This window comes from Myxine glutinosa, chromosome 11 (assembly GCF_964187855.1).
Source record: "Myxine glutinosa chromosome 11, kmMyxGlut1.1, whole genome shotgun sequence".
Classification (NCBI taxonomy): domain Eukaryota; kingdom Metazoa; phylum Chordata; class Myxini; order Myxiniformes; family Myxinidae; genus Myxine; species Myxine glutinosa.
In genome coordinates, this window is record NC_136271.1 from 103010879 (window position 1) to 103027790 (window position 16912).

At 49.0% G+C, this 16912-nt stretch overlaps 1 protein-coding gene across 1 annotated transcript in view; it reads right to left on the bottom strand.

The window, feature by feature from the left end:
- Positions 1-4207, bottom strand: part of LOC137436297 (voltage-dependent calcium channel subunit alpha-2/delta-2-like) — a 208918-nt gene extending 204711 nt beyond the window's left edge. Inside the window, exon 1 of the mRNA XM_078786300.1 lies at positions 4084-4207. Within this exon, the coding sequence (XP_078642426.1) occupies positions 4084-4207 (124 nt within the window). The remainder of the gene's footprint in view (positions 1-4083) is intronic.
- Between the last annotated feature and the right edge of the window lie 12705 nt (positions 4208-16912).

Sequence of the window (16912 nt, forward strand, 5' to 3'; positions counted from 1 at the left end):
ACAGCTGTAAGGACGAAGGACGGGAACAGTGGTGAGTTTGAGGTGAAGGTGGGAATGCATCAGGGGTCGGTACTAAGTCCACTACTATTTGTAGCTGTGATGGAGGTGCTGGCTCAGAACGTAAACGAGGGTTTACCGTGGGAGTTGTTGTATGCAGATGATCTGGTGTTGATTGCGGAAAGTATGGATGGACTGAAGGAAAAGATGAACACGTGGAAGGAATGTATGGAGACAAAAGGTCTGAAGGTGAATATCGGAAAGACGAAGGTGATGGCAAGTGGTAAAGCATGTGGTGAGGTGGAAAGAACTGGGAAGTGGCCCTGTGCTGTGTGTAGGAAGGGTGTCGGAGTGAACTCCATTCAATGTACAATGTGCGCTGAGTGGGTTCATCAAAAATGTAGTGGTCTGAGAGGGTCATTAACCAGTGTGGCAGCTACATTCAAATGTAAGGTGTGCACAGATGGAGCTGCAGATGGAGGAAATGTTGAGTTGGATCTTGGAGACGGCGTGAAGCTGGAAGGTGTGAAAACATTTTGCTACCTCGGAGACATGCTGAATGGAGAAGGTGGATCAGACTCGGCAACGGTTGCTCGAGTGAGATGTGCATGGAAGAAGTTTCGGGAACTGGGTGGCGTGCTGATGATGAGGGGAGTGTCGTTGAAGCTGAAGGGAAAGGTGTATGCTGCATGTGTGAGAAGTGTTATGATTTATGGGAGCGAGACATGGGTAATGAACGTAGAGCAGCAACGAAGGTTGGAAAGGGTGGAAATGCGAATGGTTCGGTGGATGTGTGGAGTATCGTTGAGAGAGAGGAAGACAAATGATGAATTGCGAAAGATGATGGGAATAGAGCCTGTGATTGATGCTGTGAAGAGGAACAGGTTGAGATGGTTTGGTCATGTGTTGAGGAAGGATGAAAGTGACTGGTTGAGAAGAGTGATGGAAATGAATGTAGAAGGAAGCAGAGGACGGGGAAGACCGAAAAAGACTTGGCTAAAGATGGTGGAAGAAGAAATGCGGGCAAGGGGGTTAACAAGGAGAGATGCAGAAAATAGGGCAAAATGGAGAAGATTGTCATGGGGACCGCAAGGCTAACCCCCGCTCTAGCAGGGAAAATGGCCTTTAAAATGCATGTTGTTGTTGTTGTTGACTTTTAATGGTACTGTCATCCTGATTCATCCATTTTCAAGATATTTAAATCACTATATATCAGAATCAGTTCATCTGAGCTTGGCGAATCAGCATCATGGATACAAAAGCAGGAGAGCCTGAGTATTTAGAGCCAATTGGCTTGCATACTGACCCCTACAGGATATATAATGGTGAAAATAGGGGTCTGATGAAAAAAAAATCACCACTCGTTTCGATGACAGCATCGAAAATAATACTTAGAAAGCGCATCAAGATCGGAGCTGCTCATTTTGTTTTATTTCATTGGAGGACATGGAGGACAGAATATACTTTTACAAGAATGACGAGGACATTTCCAAGACAACGGATACATCAACACAGAGAATGGAATTTTGGGATCCCAAGAACATTAGCTGTGCCCAGGTGGGAATGTCAATAAACATGATAACATAATGGACTCACAAGCATCTCAAGTGTACATCTACCCCTTCTTCTTCTTCATTTGAATGCAGCACAAGGCTGCGGGGTGGCATACAATTGGCTGAGAGCGTGGCTGGCCCGCTGATGCACCGCCCTCTGCTGGTTATGGCGGGAGTATGGATTTGTTCAGGATGCCGGCGATAGCTCGCCTTCTCTTTGCAAAGGACACCGCGGGATCTTTAACGTCCACAAAAAGAATGCTGGCAGACGGGATGCCCAGTTTAATATCCATCCAAGAGACAGCACACACATTGATGATTCACTCTGTCTGTGAAACACCAGCAAGACAGTTTATAGCTGGGTCGGGATTCCAACACACACTAGATAACTTCGAGGTGAGTGTGCGACCTCCAGGCCATCCTATTGGCACATCCACCCCCTGTCTCAAGGGTATTCTGGTCCAGCAGCAGTGGTGTAGTCTACGTGATACGCAGGTATACGCCGTATACCCACTAGGAAAGGTCCAGGATTTCCGTATACCCACTTAAAAATGCGCGAGGATACGTAACAACATAGTTTCGTGACAGAACTTTCACACTTTCATTCATAAAATGCGCTATATAAATAACTTTCATTCATAAAATGCACTGTATGAATAAAATTTGATTTGATCAAAATGCAAAGTCAAATGCAAAGCTCACACCAATCAATGCAAAGCAGTTCCTACAAAGTCTGATCAACAACATGGAGAAGCGCCTCTCATTTGAAGGTGAAATGCTTCATGATCTCAGCGTTCTGGATACAGACAACTGGCCATCAACACCTGGTATACGGCATGGTGAGGCACAAGTGAAACGACTGTGCAGGCGGTTCAATCTTTGTGAAGAGCAAGCAGTTAATGGTATGAGAGATTTCCTTGAGCACCCAGACAGTGAGCCTGAAAGCCTAAAACCACTCATACGATGCATGCAGACCCCATCCCTTGCAGCACTGCGGAGTGTGAAAGGGGCTTCAGTCTCATGAACAATGTATGCACGGACAAGAGATCTGCACTGTTGTTGTCCAATGTAAGTAATTTGATGATGATCAGCATCAATGGTCCCCCTGTAAGACTTTTTGAGCCAAGGAAGTACGTCACAACATGGTTGAGAAGCCATCGCTCTGCCACGCAAGCAAGGAGGCAATGCACACCTCAGATGCCCGAGTACAACTACAAACATATTTGGAAAGCTTTGTAGACTACCAGGCTACCCACCCTCCCCTTCTTACCCCACCCCAAGCACACTGCCAGCAAACCAGGTGGAACAGGAGCTGGGCTGTCTGTTAGTGTTCCAATGTTCCATCCTTTTTCCAGGGCTTGTGGACTAACACAGTGAACCCAGTATGGATACTTTGATGATGTTCAGTGCCTTTTCAACCTTTATTTGTTAACACATTCACATAACATCTAAGCTAAATAGCTCTTAACTGGCTGAGTCTTGTTGCTAAAAAATTTAAAATAAATTGATGTTGATAACCAGTCTTGAGGTCTTTGACCAGTCTTTCAGTTGATTGACCAGTCTTTCAGAATGCTCTCAATGACGTGTAGATGCATACTGTATGCATTAGTGAGTGTGGTGGTGCTTATGGGGTGTCGCTTCAGGACGTGTCTGTGAGGCTGGAAGGGAAAATCACAGTATCCCCACTACAAAAAACTAGACTACACCACTGTCCAGCAGCGCATAACATCTTTGGAGTGCAATGCTGCAAATCCCCCACCTTGATTCAAAAACAACTCCCAGTCACATGACCCGAACGATCAAGACTGGCAAGAACGGTTTTGTGTTTATAATCGCAGAACCTTCAAAATTACTCTCACAAGTCACGTATCATCCCGACTTGGACTTGTCTCGCCACTCGAGCACAAAATTCTCCGTGAACCGACATTCATTGAGCATTTCATAGTCTGTTATTTGGCTCACCGTGAATCATGATGTATAAAAGTAGCAAAACTTAAAGGCTAATTAAAGAAGAACGAACAAAATATACCAAGAAAGAAAAAGAAGAAAAAGCCTTTAAATGTCATTGCCCTCATGGTTTCAGTAATTTTGCTGTAAGGAGTTAAAGGCCGTCGGTCGACCATCTTTGGTCAGATTACAAAACAAAATCTTCTGCTTATGTATACACATCTATTGTCTTTGTGCCAAATTTGAAGAAAATCGGTCCATGCATGTCCGAGAAATGGTTGGGGACACGTTTAAGTAACAAAATGGCCACCAGTCGGCCATCTTGTATCTGATTTCGAAAGATAATGACGTGCATATGTTAGCCATCATGCACTGTCTGTGTCAAGTATGATCAAAATCGGTCCAAGCATCTCCGAGATATGTTTGCGGATGCACGGATGGATGTATGGATGGATGGACGGATGGATGAGATTCAATCCATAAGCCCCTGTTTCAGACTAAGTCCAATAAGGGCTAATAACCATTAACCAAAAGTATTAATAAGAATGAATCAAGAAAAGAAACAGATTTATGAGAATGTGTGCACCTGGGAAGAATCGAAGTAGACCCGTGACACTGCCAAACACCTGCCACAAGAGTGTTGGGTCCTCTTCCTTGTTCTTCTTGAATGTCTCATCCAGGCCAGCTGTCCAGTTCCTCTCATTCACCATTATGGCAGCTGAGGGGAATCATCAGTCATTGTGTCTTTTTTTAAATACTTGAACAGTGAGAGTTAGACATTTAATGGAGTCGACAAACAAAATAAAATTCAATGACCTTGATTTTCACCCAATTCATTTTCTCAACAACCATTGCAGGAGAAAATAATGATGGCATCAAAACAGTTGTGAATGCTCAGTTGTCAATTTTAACAAGCGTTACGCCTACGCGTAACGTTACGCGTTACGCCCCCCCGTCGGTGAAGCAATGTGAGTTGACAAAGTGGAAGACGCAAGGCGGCCATCTTGGATTTTGACGTGGCGACCCAATTTTCGATAGCGTTCTTCCTAATGCGTAGATACACCCACACACCAGATTAGAAGTTAGTACTTCGCTTATTTTTCAAGATATTCCGCTCACAAGGTTCAGACATATATATGGTGGCGCCATCTTGGATTTTGACGTGGCGACCCAATTTTCAATAGCGTTCTTCCTTATGCCTAGATACACCCACACACCAGATTAGAAGTTAGTAGTTCATTTATTTTTCAAGATATTCCGCTCACAAGGTTCAGATATACATGGTGGTGGCCATCTTGGATTTTGACGTGGCGATCCAATTTTCAATAGGGTTCTTCCATATGCCTAGTTGCACCCACACACCAAATTAGAATTCGGTCCTTCGCTTACGCACGCACGCACGCACACACGTCCATGCGCACGCACGGACACACGCACGTCCACACGCACGCACAGAAGCACGCACGCACGGACGGACGGACGGACGGACGCACACACGGACGGACGGACGCACACACGGACGGAGGGGAAAACCATAGTCCTCCTTTCGCTCCGCGGTGCGACGGGAGACAAAAAAAAAACCTTGCTTACTGTATCATCCCAGGTATATTACGGTATGTCGAAGTAGCATTGCAACACATTTGCTCAAACGCATTTAGACGTGTTGGTTGAAGCTTTTGAGGAAAAATATCAATTTCAAACCGTAAGGGCACCAATTTCTATTCCATTGTGAAAGATTAAATTATTAATTACAAAATAAATAATAATGTAATAATTAATAATTATGTTATTATTAATTAATGATATTAATTTTTTTTATTACAGAATATTAACAATTTAATAATTAATAATTATATTATTATTAATTAAATATATTAATTATTATATATTTTTATTATTACAGAATATTAATAATTTAATAATTAACAATTTAATAATTATATTATTAATAATTAATTATATTAATTTTTTTTGTATTATTATAGAATATTAATAATTTAATAATTAACAATTTAATTATTAATAATTAAATTATTAATTATTAAATTATTCATTACATTAGATTTACAGTTTCTTAACCTATAAGAAAAAAAAATCTTAAAAGTTCTTAGTCTAATTAAAGTGTTGCTCACTTGAAATGCAGCAGCATTAACAATGTGCCACACGCACGCACTTGCACCTTTGCCACACTCTGCTGACCTAGCTTAAGGTGCCTGAAACAGTTTTCTTCCCGCACAACAAGCTCAGTGTGCCGGTACATGGCAATAACTGATCAAGATAACAGCTGTAAAGTCCAGGCCTCCTCTAACATGGTCTTTTCAAAAAAGAAAGCTCATCCTGATTTACAGTGAAATTTCAGGTGAAGTTTACTTCAAGAATTCCACCATGACAATATCAAGAGGGCAGGGATATTTCGTTTTAAACTTAAAAGAACACGATTGCAGGTGTTGTCGTTCCTCACGTCATCCTCCAGGATGCTTCAGATCATTCTAGACTGGTTACAAACATTTCCCTATCCGAGACTCTACCGCAGACAGACTCCTCCATCTCAAGAAGCTGCCAACGCACAACTCCAACCAGAGCAGGTAAAAGTCAGCATTTGGAAAGCAAGGCAGCACACAACTGTTGAGTCTTTCCAAAAGGTACTGTACCATGAAATCTCGAAGGTACATAAGCAAATGCTGGCAGATGGAATAGCCAGCTTAATGCCACATCAAAAGGATAGCGCATGGACAAACTCAATGATGCAATGCTCACCGATAAAACACCAGGATGATCGTTTATAGTTGAACAGGAAACAAAACGCAGATTAGACATCTCAAAAAGGTGAGTAGACTATCGGGTGCGCCAAATGTACACATGCAGAGAAGATAAAAGAACACTGAAGATCATGGCTTCTTGGAGTTTGTTTTTTTAATACAAAATGTATCTAATACTAGCAGGAGTACCTGGCGTTGCCGGGGAGGGAGGAGGCAGGAGAGGGAGGGTGAGGAAGGGAGTGGGGGGAGTGGAAGGGGGAGGGTGCGAGAGGTGATGGGAGAGGGAGGGGAAAGATATACAACATATACTTTTTTGGGGGAGGGGGGGGGAGAGGTGGCTTTGACAGGCCCCTCCGTTTTGGGGGAGGGGAATGAGAAGGGGAAAAAATTTACACGTGCAAAGAGTGCTTTAACCTCAGTGTTGCCCAGGTAAAGAAAGAAAATTGTAATACCCTCTGCCACCAACACCAGGTGGTGCTACACGGTAGACATTTACATAGAGAATTTGCTCCCCTCCCCCGGCCCCCCCACACCCTCGCATGAGGCCGCAGCTAACACATAGTCTATTTTACCCCCAGACAAAGTTGTATTTGTATTTGTTCCCCGAGTAAAGAATAAAAGTGTTTATAGTTGGAGTACACGGCATTGCTCAAGAGAAATAAAAACATTAACATATTTGAAATGAGGGCAAATATAATGGAAAAGCAATTACATCCAAATCAGAATTCATCACAAATGTCAAATAATCATTTCACCTTTTTGTTGAATATATGTTGAATATATGTTGGTGAATGTACCGTTCATCACGTTTCTCAGTTAAGTATGATGACGTTCAGGAAGAAGAAGAAGCCTTTTTTTTGTATACAAGATCGAGGCTCGTGAAAGAGCAAACATTAATCACACAAAAAGTCAAACGAACACATAAAACATATAATAAGGGGAGCGGTAGACAAGATGGGGAGAGGAGGAAGGCCACAAACACAACATTTGAGAGCAGGGACATCGGGAATGTGTGGGAGGGAGAGGGCTTGTGAGGAGGTGGGAGAGGTATAAAACATATGGACACTGCAAGGACTTCCAGGAAATAAGTTGGAATTTCAAAAAAGTGGATCTGGGGTCAATTAGCGGGGGTAGAAAAGATCAAGGTTTTGGATGGGGGAAGATAAGAGATGGTGGTGAACAGCTGTTTTAAAGACCTGGAAGGAGGAGTGGGATTGAAGGGAGTGGGGGAGTTTGTTTCAGAGGTGGGAGAAAAGAGGAATGAAGGAGTGAAGGTGAGCAGAGAGCCTTGATTTTGGCAGTTTAACCATGAGAGGGTTGCAGGCAGATCTTGTGCGACCTGTAGGAATATTTGGGGGATAGAGCCCAGAGAGAGCTGGGGGAGCAAGGCTGGAGAGGAGTTGGTAGAAAACAGAAAGACCACCAACCTGCCTGCGGTGAGTGAGTCAAAGGCCCTCGGAGTTAGCTTCATCGCAGGAGATTCCAATGATTCTGAACGCTTTGGTTTCAACAGCGTGAAGACGAGCTAGGTGTGAGGCAGGAGCACCAGCCCAGAGGGGAGAACAGTATTCCATTGAGCTGCGTATGAAAGCCTTGTATGTGGTGAGGAGCTCAGGTGTGCCGAGGCAGGACTTCGCACGACGGAGGATGCCCAGTCGGCGACTAGCTTTGGAGGCCAGCTTGGAAATGTGGTTTTCCCAAGAAAGATCATGGCAGATGGTGAGACCCAAAAGCTTGAGTGACAGAACTTCTTGGAGAGGATTGTTGAGAAAGTAGATGGGAGTGTTTTCCAGTGGGTCTTTTCGGAGAGACATCGTAAGAGTGTGAGATTTGTCAGGATTGAAAGACATGTTCTACTTGTTTTGACCAGTCTGATTTTGTCCAGGTCTGCAGAGAGTGAGGAGGCTGCAGACTGCCGATCTGAGGGATGAGGAATGGAGCGACAGAGAGTAGAGCCATCAGCAAAGAGATAGAGAGGATTTTCAAGAGAGTCAGAGAGATCATTGATGAAGACCAGAAAAAGCACAGGGCCAAAAACACTGCCTTGGGGAACTCCAGCCTGAACAGGAAGAGGAGATGAGAGAAATCCATTCAGGGCCACACGTTGCCTTCGACCAGAGAGGAAGTCCGCAAGCCATGCATGGAGATTTCAAAGTGGAGAAAAGCCATGCGTGGACGTGGGGTCCGCAAGCTTTACCACCAACTTCGACCGCTTCCGGAATTGTTTTATTATTTGCGTTCAAATGTCTGGTAATTGTTTTGTATTTATTTAATGCGAATGTGTACTTGTATATAACTGTCATTAATATAAAAGGCTTAGGCACAATCGAGCGATTTTTTAAAAATACAAAAATCAAACTTCTTTTAAAAAATTGTTTTTTTGCCTAAAGCACCCCCATACCAGGCACCCATTGGTGAACCTCTAAAAGTTTGACGTAGATTTGTTTAGCCATCTCTGAGAAAAATGGCGGCACACAGACAGACAGACCAACGGCTCTCTTATAGTATAGATTCACTTTAAGCTCATGTGACATTAACTTTTGTTTAATCACTGAAGATAAGACAGAGCAGGATGATTCTGAACAAGATCCCTTGATCACTCCCACCATCTCCACACATGTACATCCTCCTTCGTCCATTTTACAGTAAACAGGAAGTTTTCAATTTCCAAATGTAACAATCTGCAGGATGTACATGCAGCTAGCCAATGGAGGACTCCATCATTGATGGTCCATTCATCAAAATTTCTTTGCCACACCTCTCCACTCCCCCACCTCCACCCTCGCCCCCAAGGTGTCTTCAATACAGACTATCCCTCGACAGGCAATCATCTAAAATGTCAGAACACTTGATGTTTTTGTCGACCATAAATATGTATTATTCATTGTTCCACCCTCATTATGTCTCATATGCTCATTACGGGTATTGATTCGGAACACTAGAAAGACAAAAACCCTCAAAGTTAATAATGTAATTGCAGTATGTCTATTTATGATTAATGTTTAATGTTTAAATGTAATTAATGTAAATAATAACGTAATTAATGAATAATGATTAATGTAATTAATTAATTATGTTATGTAATTAATGTTAAATGTTGAAAAAAAAAATTTCAAATAAAATAAAATAAAAACTTTTATTAAATATTATTAAATAAATTAAATTATTAATGTAAATACTGTGGCGGACACGAAAGCCCACTGGCGTGGTGACATCATTCCGCGCACAGAGTGGGCGGCGGCCACGCCCAAGAGAGAGGCGTGGCCTCAAGATATACACGGGGCGCGCAGCCAGGAGCAGCTCAGTGCTGCAGTTTGAGTACTTTCAATAAAGACTCTTTTATGAACTGCGTTGTCCGCTTGCTCCTTGCGTAAGCATTAGCGCGCGCAGCATCGCGCTTCATATGGTGACCTCAACGTTGGATCTGCCATAGCGATCCTTCCGAACACGACGCCATTGCAATGGCAAACAGCAATGCAATGTCGATTAAACTTCCCGAATTTTGGGAGGCCCAGGCCGAAGTCTGGTTCGTCCAAGCCGAAGCGCAATTTCAGCTTCGGCGCCTCACCGGCGACGACACGCGCTACTGCCACGTCGTCGCCTCCCTCGGGCCCCGCACGGCCGCTCGAGTTGTGTCTGTCCTTCGCCACCCACCGGACGGCCACAAGTACGAGGCACTCAAGCGGCTACTCCTAGCCACGTTCGGCCTCACGGACGACGCACGGGCCGACCGCCTCCTGGATCTCCCCGAGCTCGGCGACACGCGCCCGTCGGTCCGAATGGACCATATGCTGTCACTGTTAGGCGACGAAGCCCCCGGTTCTCTATTCCGGGCGCTTTTCCGTCACCAACTTCCAGCACAGGTTCGCCTCGCGTTGGCCGGGACTGTGCTAACGGAACCCCGAGCATTGGCAGCCGAGGCGGACAGGTACTTCGCGGCTTCGGATACGCGGGCGAGAGTCGGTGCGGCCGTCACGGACCTCGAGGCTGATGCTGCTGATCCACAGCATCAGCTTACACAGCATACGCAGCATGCAGATACGCACCACGTGACCGCCGCCACGCCCCGCCCACCACCGCAGCGAAAACCGCCACCGCGGGGAAAACCGCCAACTCCTCCAGCTCCACCACCTGGTGCTGGTTCCACGCCAAGTTCGGCCACGAGGCTCGGCAGTGTCATCCGCCATGCTCCTTCAACAGGTCGGGAAACGCCCGGGCCGGCGCTCAATAGTGGCGATGAGCGCCGACCGTTCGAGCAGCCTGCTGTTCATAACGGACACCTTATCCGGGCGCCGTTACCTGTGCGACACGGGAGCGCAGGTGAGTGTCGTTCCCGCCGGTACGTCAGACAAGCACGCCGCGGGCGGGTGCCCCGCGCTGCTTGCCGCGAACGGGACGCCCATCCGTACGTACGGAAAACGCTGCCTCTCTCTGCGGTTCGGAGGGCAGGTTTTCCGATGGATGTTCGTCACCGCCGACGTGCCCATGGCACTGCTTGGCGCGGACTTCCTGTGCGCTAATGGGCTCCTGGTCGACGTAAAGCGCAGACGTCTTGTCCAGGCCGAGACGTTCAGCTCGCTCGCTTGTGCGCTGCCCAGCTCGTCGAGCAGCTCGCCGAGCGGCTTGCCGAACGGTTCGGTTCCGGCCACGTTGATCTGTACGCTTCCGGCAGTGGACGAATTCACCCGCCTCCCCGCCGGCTTCCCGGCCCTCACGCGGCCCACCTTCTCGGCGGGAGCCGTCAAGCACGGGGTGGCCCATCACATCCCCACCGTCGGGCCACCGGTCTACGCCCGGGCACGCCGCCTCGAGCCGACGAAGCTGGCGGTGGCAAAAGCGGGGTTCGCTACCCTGGAGCGACTCGGCATCGTTCGGCGCTCGGAGAGTGCTTGGGCGTCGCCGCTGCACATCGTGCCGAAGCCCGGCGGGGGATGGCGACCGTGCGGGGACTATCGCCGTCTCAATGACGCCATCACTCCCGACCGCTACCCCGTCCCCCACATTCAGGACTTTTCCGCCCGTTTGGCGGGCATGTCCTTCTTCTCGAAGGTGGACCTCATACGCGGCTACCATCAGGTCCCCGTCAGGCCGGAGGACGTCCCGAAGACGGCGGTCATCACGCCATTCGGACTCTTCGAGTTCCTGCGGATGCCCTTCGGTCTGAAGAATGCGGCTCAGGCGTTCTAGCGACTGATGGACAGCGTCCTGCGTGACTTGGATTTTGTCTACGTCTACCTGGACGATATCCTCGTCGCCAGCGCGTCCCGCGAAGAGCACCTATGCCACCTCCGCACGCTCTTCGAATGCCTGGGCCAGCATGGCCCGATTGTGAACCCCGCAAAGTGCCAGTTCAGCGTCGCCGTAATCGATTTTTTGGGGCACCGTGTCACCAGGCACGGAGCCGTCCCCCTGCCGGCCAAGGTGGAGGCGGTGAAGGGGTTTCCGCGCCCCCGCACGATCAGAGGGCTGCAGGAGTTCCTGGGCATGGTGAACTTTTACCATCGGTTCCTGCCCCGTATCGCCCAGCTCCTGCGCCCCCTGCACGAAGCTCTCCGAGGTAAGCCGGGCAAAGGTGACGTTACCTGGACCGAGCAGATGGACACGGCGTTCACGGGCGCGAAGCTCGCCTTGGCTAATGCCACCATGCTCGCGCGCCCGGCGCCCGATGCACCGATCGCCCTCACCACCGACGCCTCGGACTACGCGGTGGGCGCGGTGCACGAGCAATGGGTGCGTGGAGCTTGGCAACCGCTGGCGTTCTTTAGCCGGCAGCTTCGCCCGCCCGAACGCCGTTACAGTACCTTCGAGCGCGAGTTGCTCGGGCTTCACTTGGCGGTCAGGCACTTCCGCCATCTGCTCGAGGGCCGTGCGTTCACGGCCTTCGTCGACCACAAACCGCTGATCTTCGCGATGGGCAAGGTCACCGAGCCGTGGTCGGCCCGGCAGCAGCGTCACCTCTCGGCCGTGTCCGAGTACACGACGGACATCCGGCACGTCGCGGGGAAGGACAACCCGGTGGCGGATTGCCTTTCCCGGGCCGTCGCCCACGCAGTCCACCTCGGCATCGACTATGCCCGGATGGCAGCGGACCAGGCCGCTGACCCCGACGTCCAGGCCTTGCGGACCGCCGTCACGGGCCTCCGCGTCACCGAGGTGCCGTTCGACGGCGCGGGCGCGGCGCTCTTGTGCGACGTCTCCCTCGGGCGGCCTCGCCCCATCGTGTCCGCGGGCTGGCAGCGCCAGGTGTTTGACGCCATCCACGGCCTGTCCCACCCGGGCACGAGGGCCTCCCAAAGGTTGATCGCCGACAAGTTCGTCTGGCATGGCCTCCGGAAGGCCGTCCGCGGCTGGGCCAGGACGTGCCTCGCGTGCCAGCGCGCCAAGGTGCACCGGCACACCCAGGCCCCGTTGGCCCCGTTCACGGTGCCGGAACGCCGGTTTGACCACGTCCACGTGGACCTGGTGGGACCTCTGCCTCCCTCGTGGGGTTTCACCCACGTCCTCACCATGGTGGACCGCACCACCCGGTGGCCGGAGGCCGTGCCCTTGGCGTCAACGATGGCGGCGGACGTCGCGCAGGCTTTCATCGCCACCTGGGTCGCCCGGTTCGGCGCCCCCTCAGACATCTCGTCCGACCGCGGCCCCCAGTTCACCTCGGAGCTCTGGGGTGCAGTCGCGCAGGGGCTCGGGGTCCGGCTGCACCGAACCACGGCCTACCACCCCCAGGCTAACGGCCTGTGTGAGCGATTTCACCGCTCATTGAAGGCCGCGCTCCGGGCCACCCTCCGCGACGGCGGCTGGGTCGACAGGCTCCCCTGGGTCCTGCTGGGCCTCCGGACGGCGCCCAAGGAGGACCTGCGCACATCCGCGGCGGAGTTGGTCTTCGGGCAACCGCTGCGGGTGCCGGGCGAGTTCCTCCCCGACTCCACGGCACCATGGTCCGCGGCACAGCAGCGCTCCGCTCTGCAAGAGACCGCCCAGAGGTTCGCCCCGGTGCCAACGGCATGCCACGGGCACCCACCGACGCACGTCGCCCCGGAGCTTCGCACGGCGGAGTACGTCTTCGTCCGCCACGGTGCCCACCAGACACCACTGCGGCCCCCGTACGACGGGCCTTTCCGCGTGCTGGAGACCGGGGCGAAGCACTTCACCCTGGACATCGGCGGTACTCCTGACCGCGTTTCTGTAGACCGCCTCAAGCCGGCCCACCTCGACGTGGACCATCCACCGCCAGTGGCCCAACCCCCGCGTCAGGGCCGCCCCCCTGCGGGCGGACCCCCGGCACCGCCCAGCCCCGCCGCCCCGCCGCCCTCAGTCCTGCACCCATCCCAGGGGCAGCCAGAGGCATCCCACCTGGCATCCCTGCACCCCGGACGCCGCCGATCGCCAGGGGGCGCTTCGGCCGGGTCATCTGTTTGCCCCGCAAACTGGCCCTCCAGGGGCGCGGGAATTCTGGGGGGGCGCGTGTGGCGGACACGAAAGCCCACTGGCGTGGTGACATCATTCCGCGCACCGAGTGGGCGGCGGCCACGCCCAAGAGAGAGGCGTGGCCTCAAGATATACACGGGGCGCGCAGCCAGGAGCAGCTCAGTGCTGCAGTTTGAGTACTTTCAATAAAGACTCTTATGAACCGCGTTGTCCGCTTGCTCCTTGCGTAAGCATTAGCGCGCGCAGCATCGCGCTTCAATACTCTACCTTCAATAAACAATCGAGATCAAATTTTGAAGCATTTTGCGATCACTGCCGTTTCAAAGAAGTATCGCGCGATGTGCATCCCTTCCATTCAACTGTCTCTTAAGTAAGAACGCCAGTAGATTCCATTTTACAAGCGAGACAAATTTGTTAGTTGCATTCCTACAGTTAAGTTAAATTGCATTCCTCCAGTTGCATTCCTACAGTTCCTACAGTTAAAAAAAACAAAAAACAGTTAAGTTAGTTAATGCCACGTGTGTAACCCGAACCAACCACAACCTCCATCTCAAGGTGAATTGCTGCGATGCTCTGCCCTTCGGGCTTTGATCGAGCTGATCAATGATTGCGAGCCAATCACGACTGAGAAGGCAACGGCAATCTTTCAATTGCGAGCCAATCACGACTGAGAAGGCAACGGCAATCTTTCATTTATGACAAGAAGTGATGATAAAGCAGTTGCTTAAAAACATTCACAATGCTTGCATGGATCTTTGATGATGAAAAAAGAAGCATTTTCAGGAATCACATTCCAGTTATCTCTGAATGTGCAAATAATTTAGTTGATATATTTAGGATAACTTGTTTATTGAAGTATTTTGTATTTAATTCATATTGCTGTATCTTGACAAACAGGGCAGGAGAGTCACACAACATGGCCTTCCTTATGTATCAGATGCTACCACAAAGAGAGGGAGCATATATATATATATATATATATATATATATATATATATATATATATATATATATGTATGTATGTATGTATATATACACAAAGAATTAAGTTAAGCACCCCCCCGTTTTTTTACAACCTCGCACATTACAAGTTTGTTGTCGTCAAAACAGTGTAATATACCCATGTTATTGCTATATTTTCTGGAGAAGTGATATTATGGTCACATAAAAACATAACAATCATGCCGTTTTCAATATTTTATTCTGAATAATTTAAGGTGAAATTTTTTGGGAATTTTAGGCATATTTTCACCTCAATTTAAGTATGGAGCTATAGGTCCATCACGGACAGTGTGGATGACGTTTATGTTTTCTAACGTACAGTCATTGTTCTGAGAAGACCTCTAGCGATCTTTGCGTCAATAACGTGTGTAGGACCCACGTGATCGGATCACTGACTCAACCCTACGTCTCATAGACCCTGTAAGCCGTCGTATGCGTTGCTGTGGCAGGTTGAACCCCCTCGAGCACGTTTGGGACATGTTGGGACGACAAATTGCGAAGATGGTCCCTCCAATAGCCAATCTGGATGAATTGGAACGTGCATTACATCAGGAATGGAACAACCTGCCACAGCAACGCATACGACGGCTTACAGGGTCTATGAGACGTAGGGTTGAGTCAGTGATCCGATCACGTGGGTCCTACACACGTTATTGACGCAAAGATCGCTAGAGGTCTTCTCAGAACAATGACTGTACGTTAGAAAACATAAACGTCATCCACACTGTCCGTGATGGACCTATAGCTCCATACTTAAATTGAGGTGAAAATATGCCTAAAATTCCCCAAAAATTTCACCTTAAATTATTCAGAATAAAATATTGAAAACGGCATGATTGTTATGTTTTTATGTGACCATAATATCACTTCTCCAGAAAATATAGCAATATCATGGGTATATTACACTGTTTTGACGACAACAAACTTGTAATGTGCGAGGTTGTAAAAAAACGGGGGGGGGGTGCTTAACTTAATTCTTTGTGTATATATATATATATATATATATATATATATATATATATATATATTGTTGCGGATATGAGATTGGTATCCATCCATATCCGCTTGTAAATATTCCCCTATTTCCTCCATACTTCCCAACTATCCCCAATCCCCCATTCCCTAGTCCCATTTCCTGTAAACAACACTCTGTAGACCCGACCTCCCCCTATTTCCCCCATTAAATGTCGCATCCAGGTCCACCGCATCTCACGTAGACAACTATAGGACATCTTGCTAGTTATTCTTAGTCTATGTCAGTTAAGGACTCGTTTCCATTAATTCTGACTCTTCGTTGCACCAGAATGTGATTGTATGGCACCGTTAGGAAGTTTAGGACCTCCCAATACCTCCCCGCAGCTCTTCCTCATGGTACAACAACAACAACAACAACAACAACAGCGGCGGCGGCGCGGGGAGTGTGCGTCCTCACTCCGGCTTGGTTGGTAGGGGGTGTTGAAAGGGCACCAAGCCTTTCCAACGAGCCGCCATCGAGCATGTGTTCGACGGGGTTACCACGTAGGGGCTCGCTGTCAGCTCCTCGTCAAGGGCGGAGCCCGGTAACCCCCCGCACCCAATAGAAGCGGCGGACCGATCCCATCTGGGGCGGAGCCAACGAGCCGAGGGCGTGTCACTCCCCGCTGAGCATGCGCAGGAAGAAGGAGGTGACGTCAGATGCGCCCTCAGCTTGGAAAGAGAAGGACGCCACCTCCGAGCGCTGCAATACCTCCCCGCATCTCTGGACTGGACCGTGCGTGATTCTGCCCCTGAGCCAAGGTGCACCTTGTGCTATCGACTGCCTGTCCTTCCCTGCCATCAATCCCTGTGTAAGTCAGTCTTGTTCCGTTTGTCTGTGGTCTGTCTGGGATAGATAAGATTGTGTCTAAGTGCCTATCTCTTCTGTGCTTTACCTCATACCTTGTAATCTACCCCTTTTCTCCACCACCAATTATATCCTCCTCCGGAGGTCTTGAGAATTGTACCCCTTGTGTCGTTTCATTTATCCCAGCCGTTGTGTCCTTTCCTTCATTGATTTAGCATAGCGCGACTTGGTCAACGTCGGGTGTAATCGGGTAATCGGGTAAACTGTGCGAACACGGCGGCCATTCCGCTCGGCCCATCATAACATCTTAAGCCGTGTCCGTAACAATATATATATATATATATATATATATGTGTATATATATATATATATATATATATATATATATATATATATATATATAT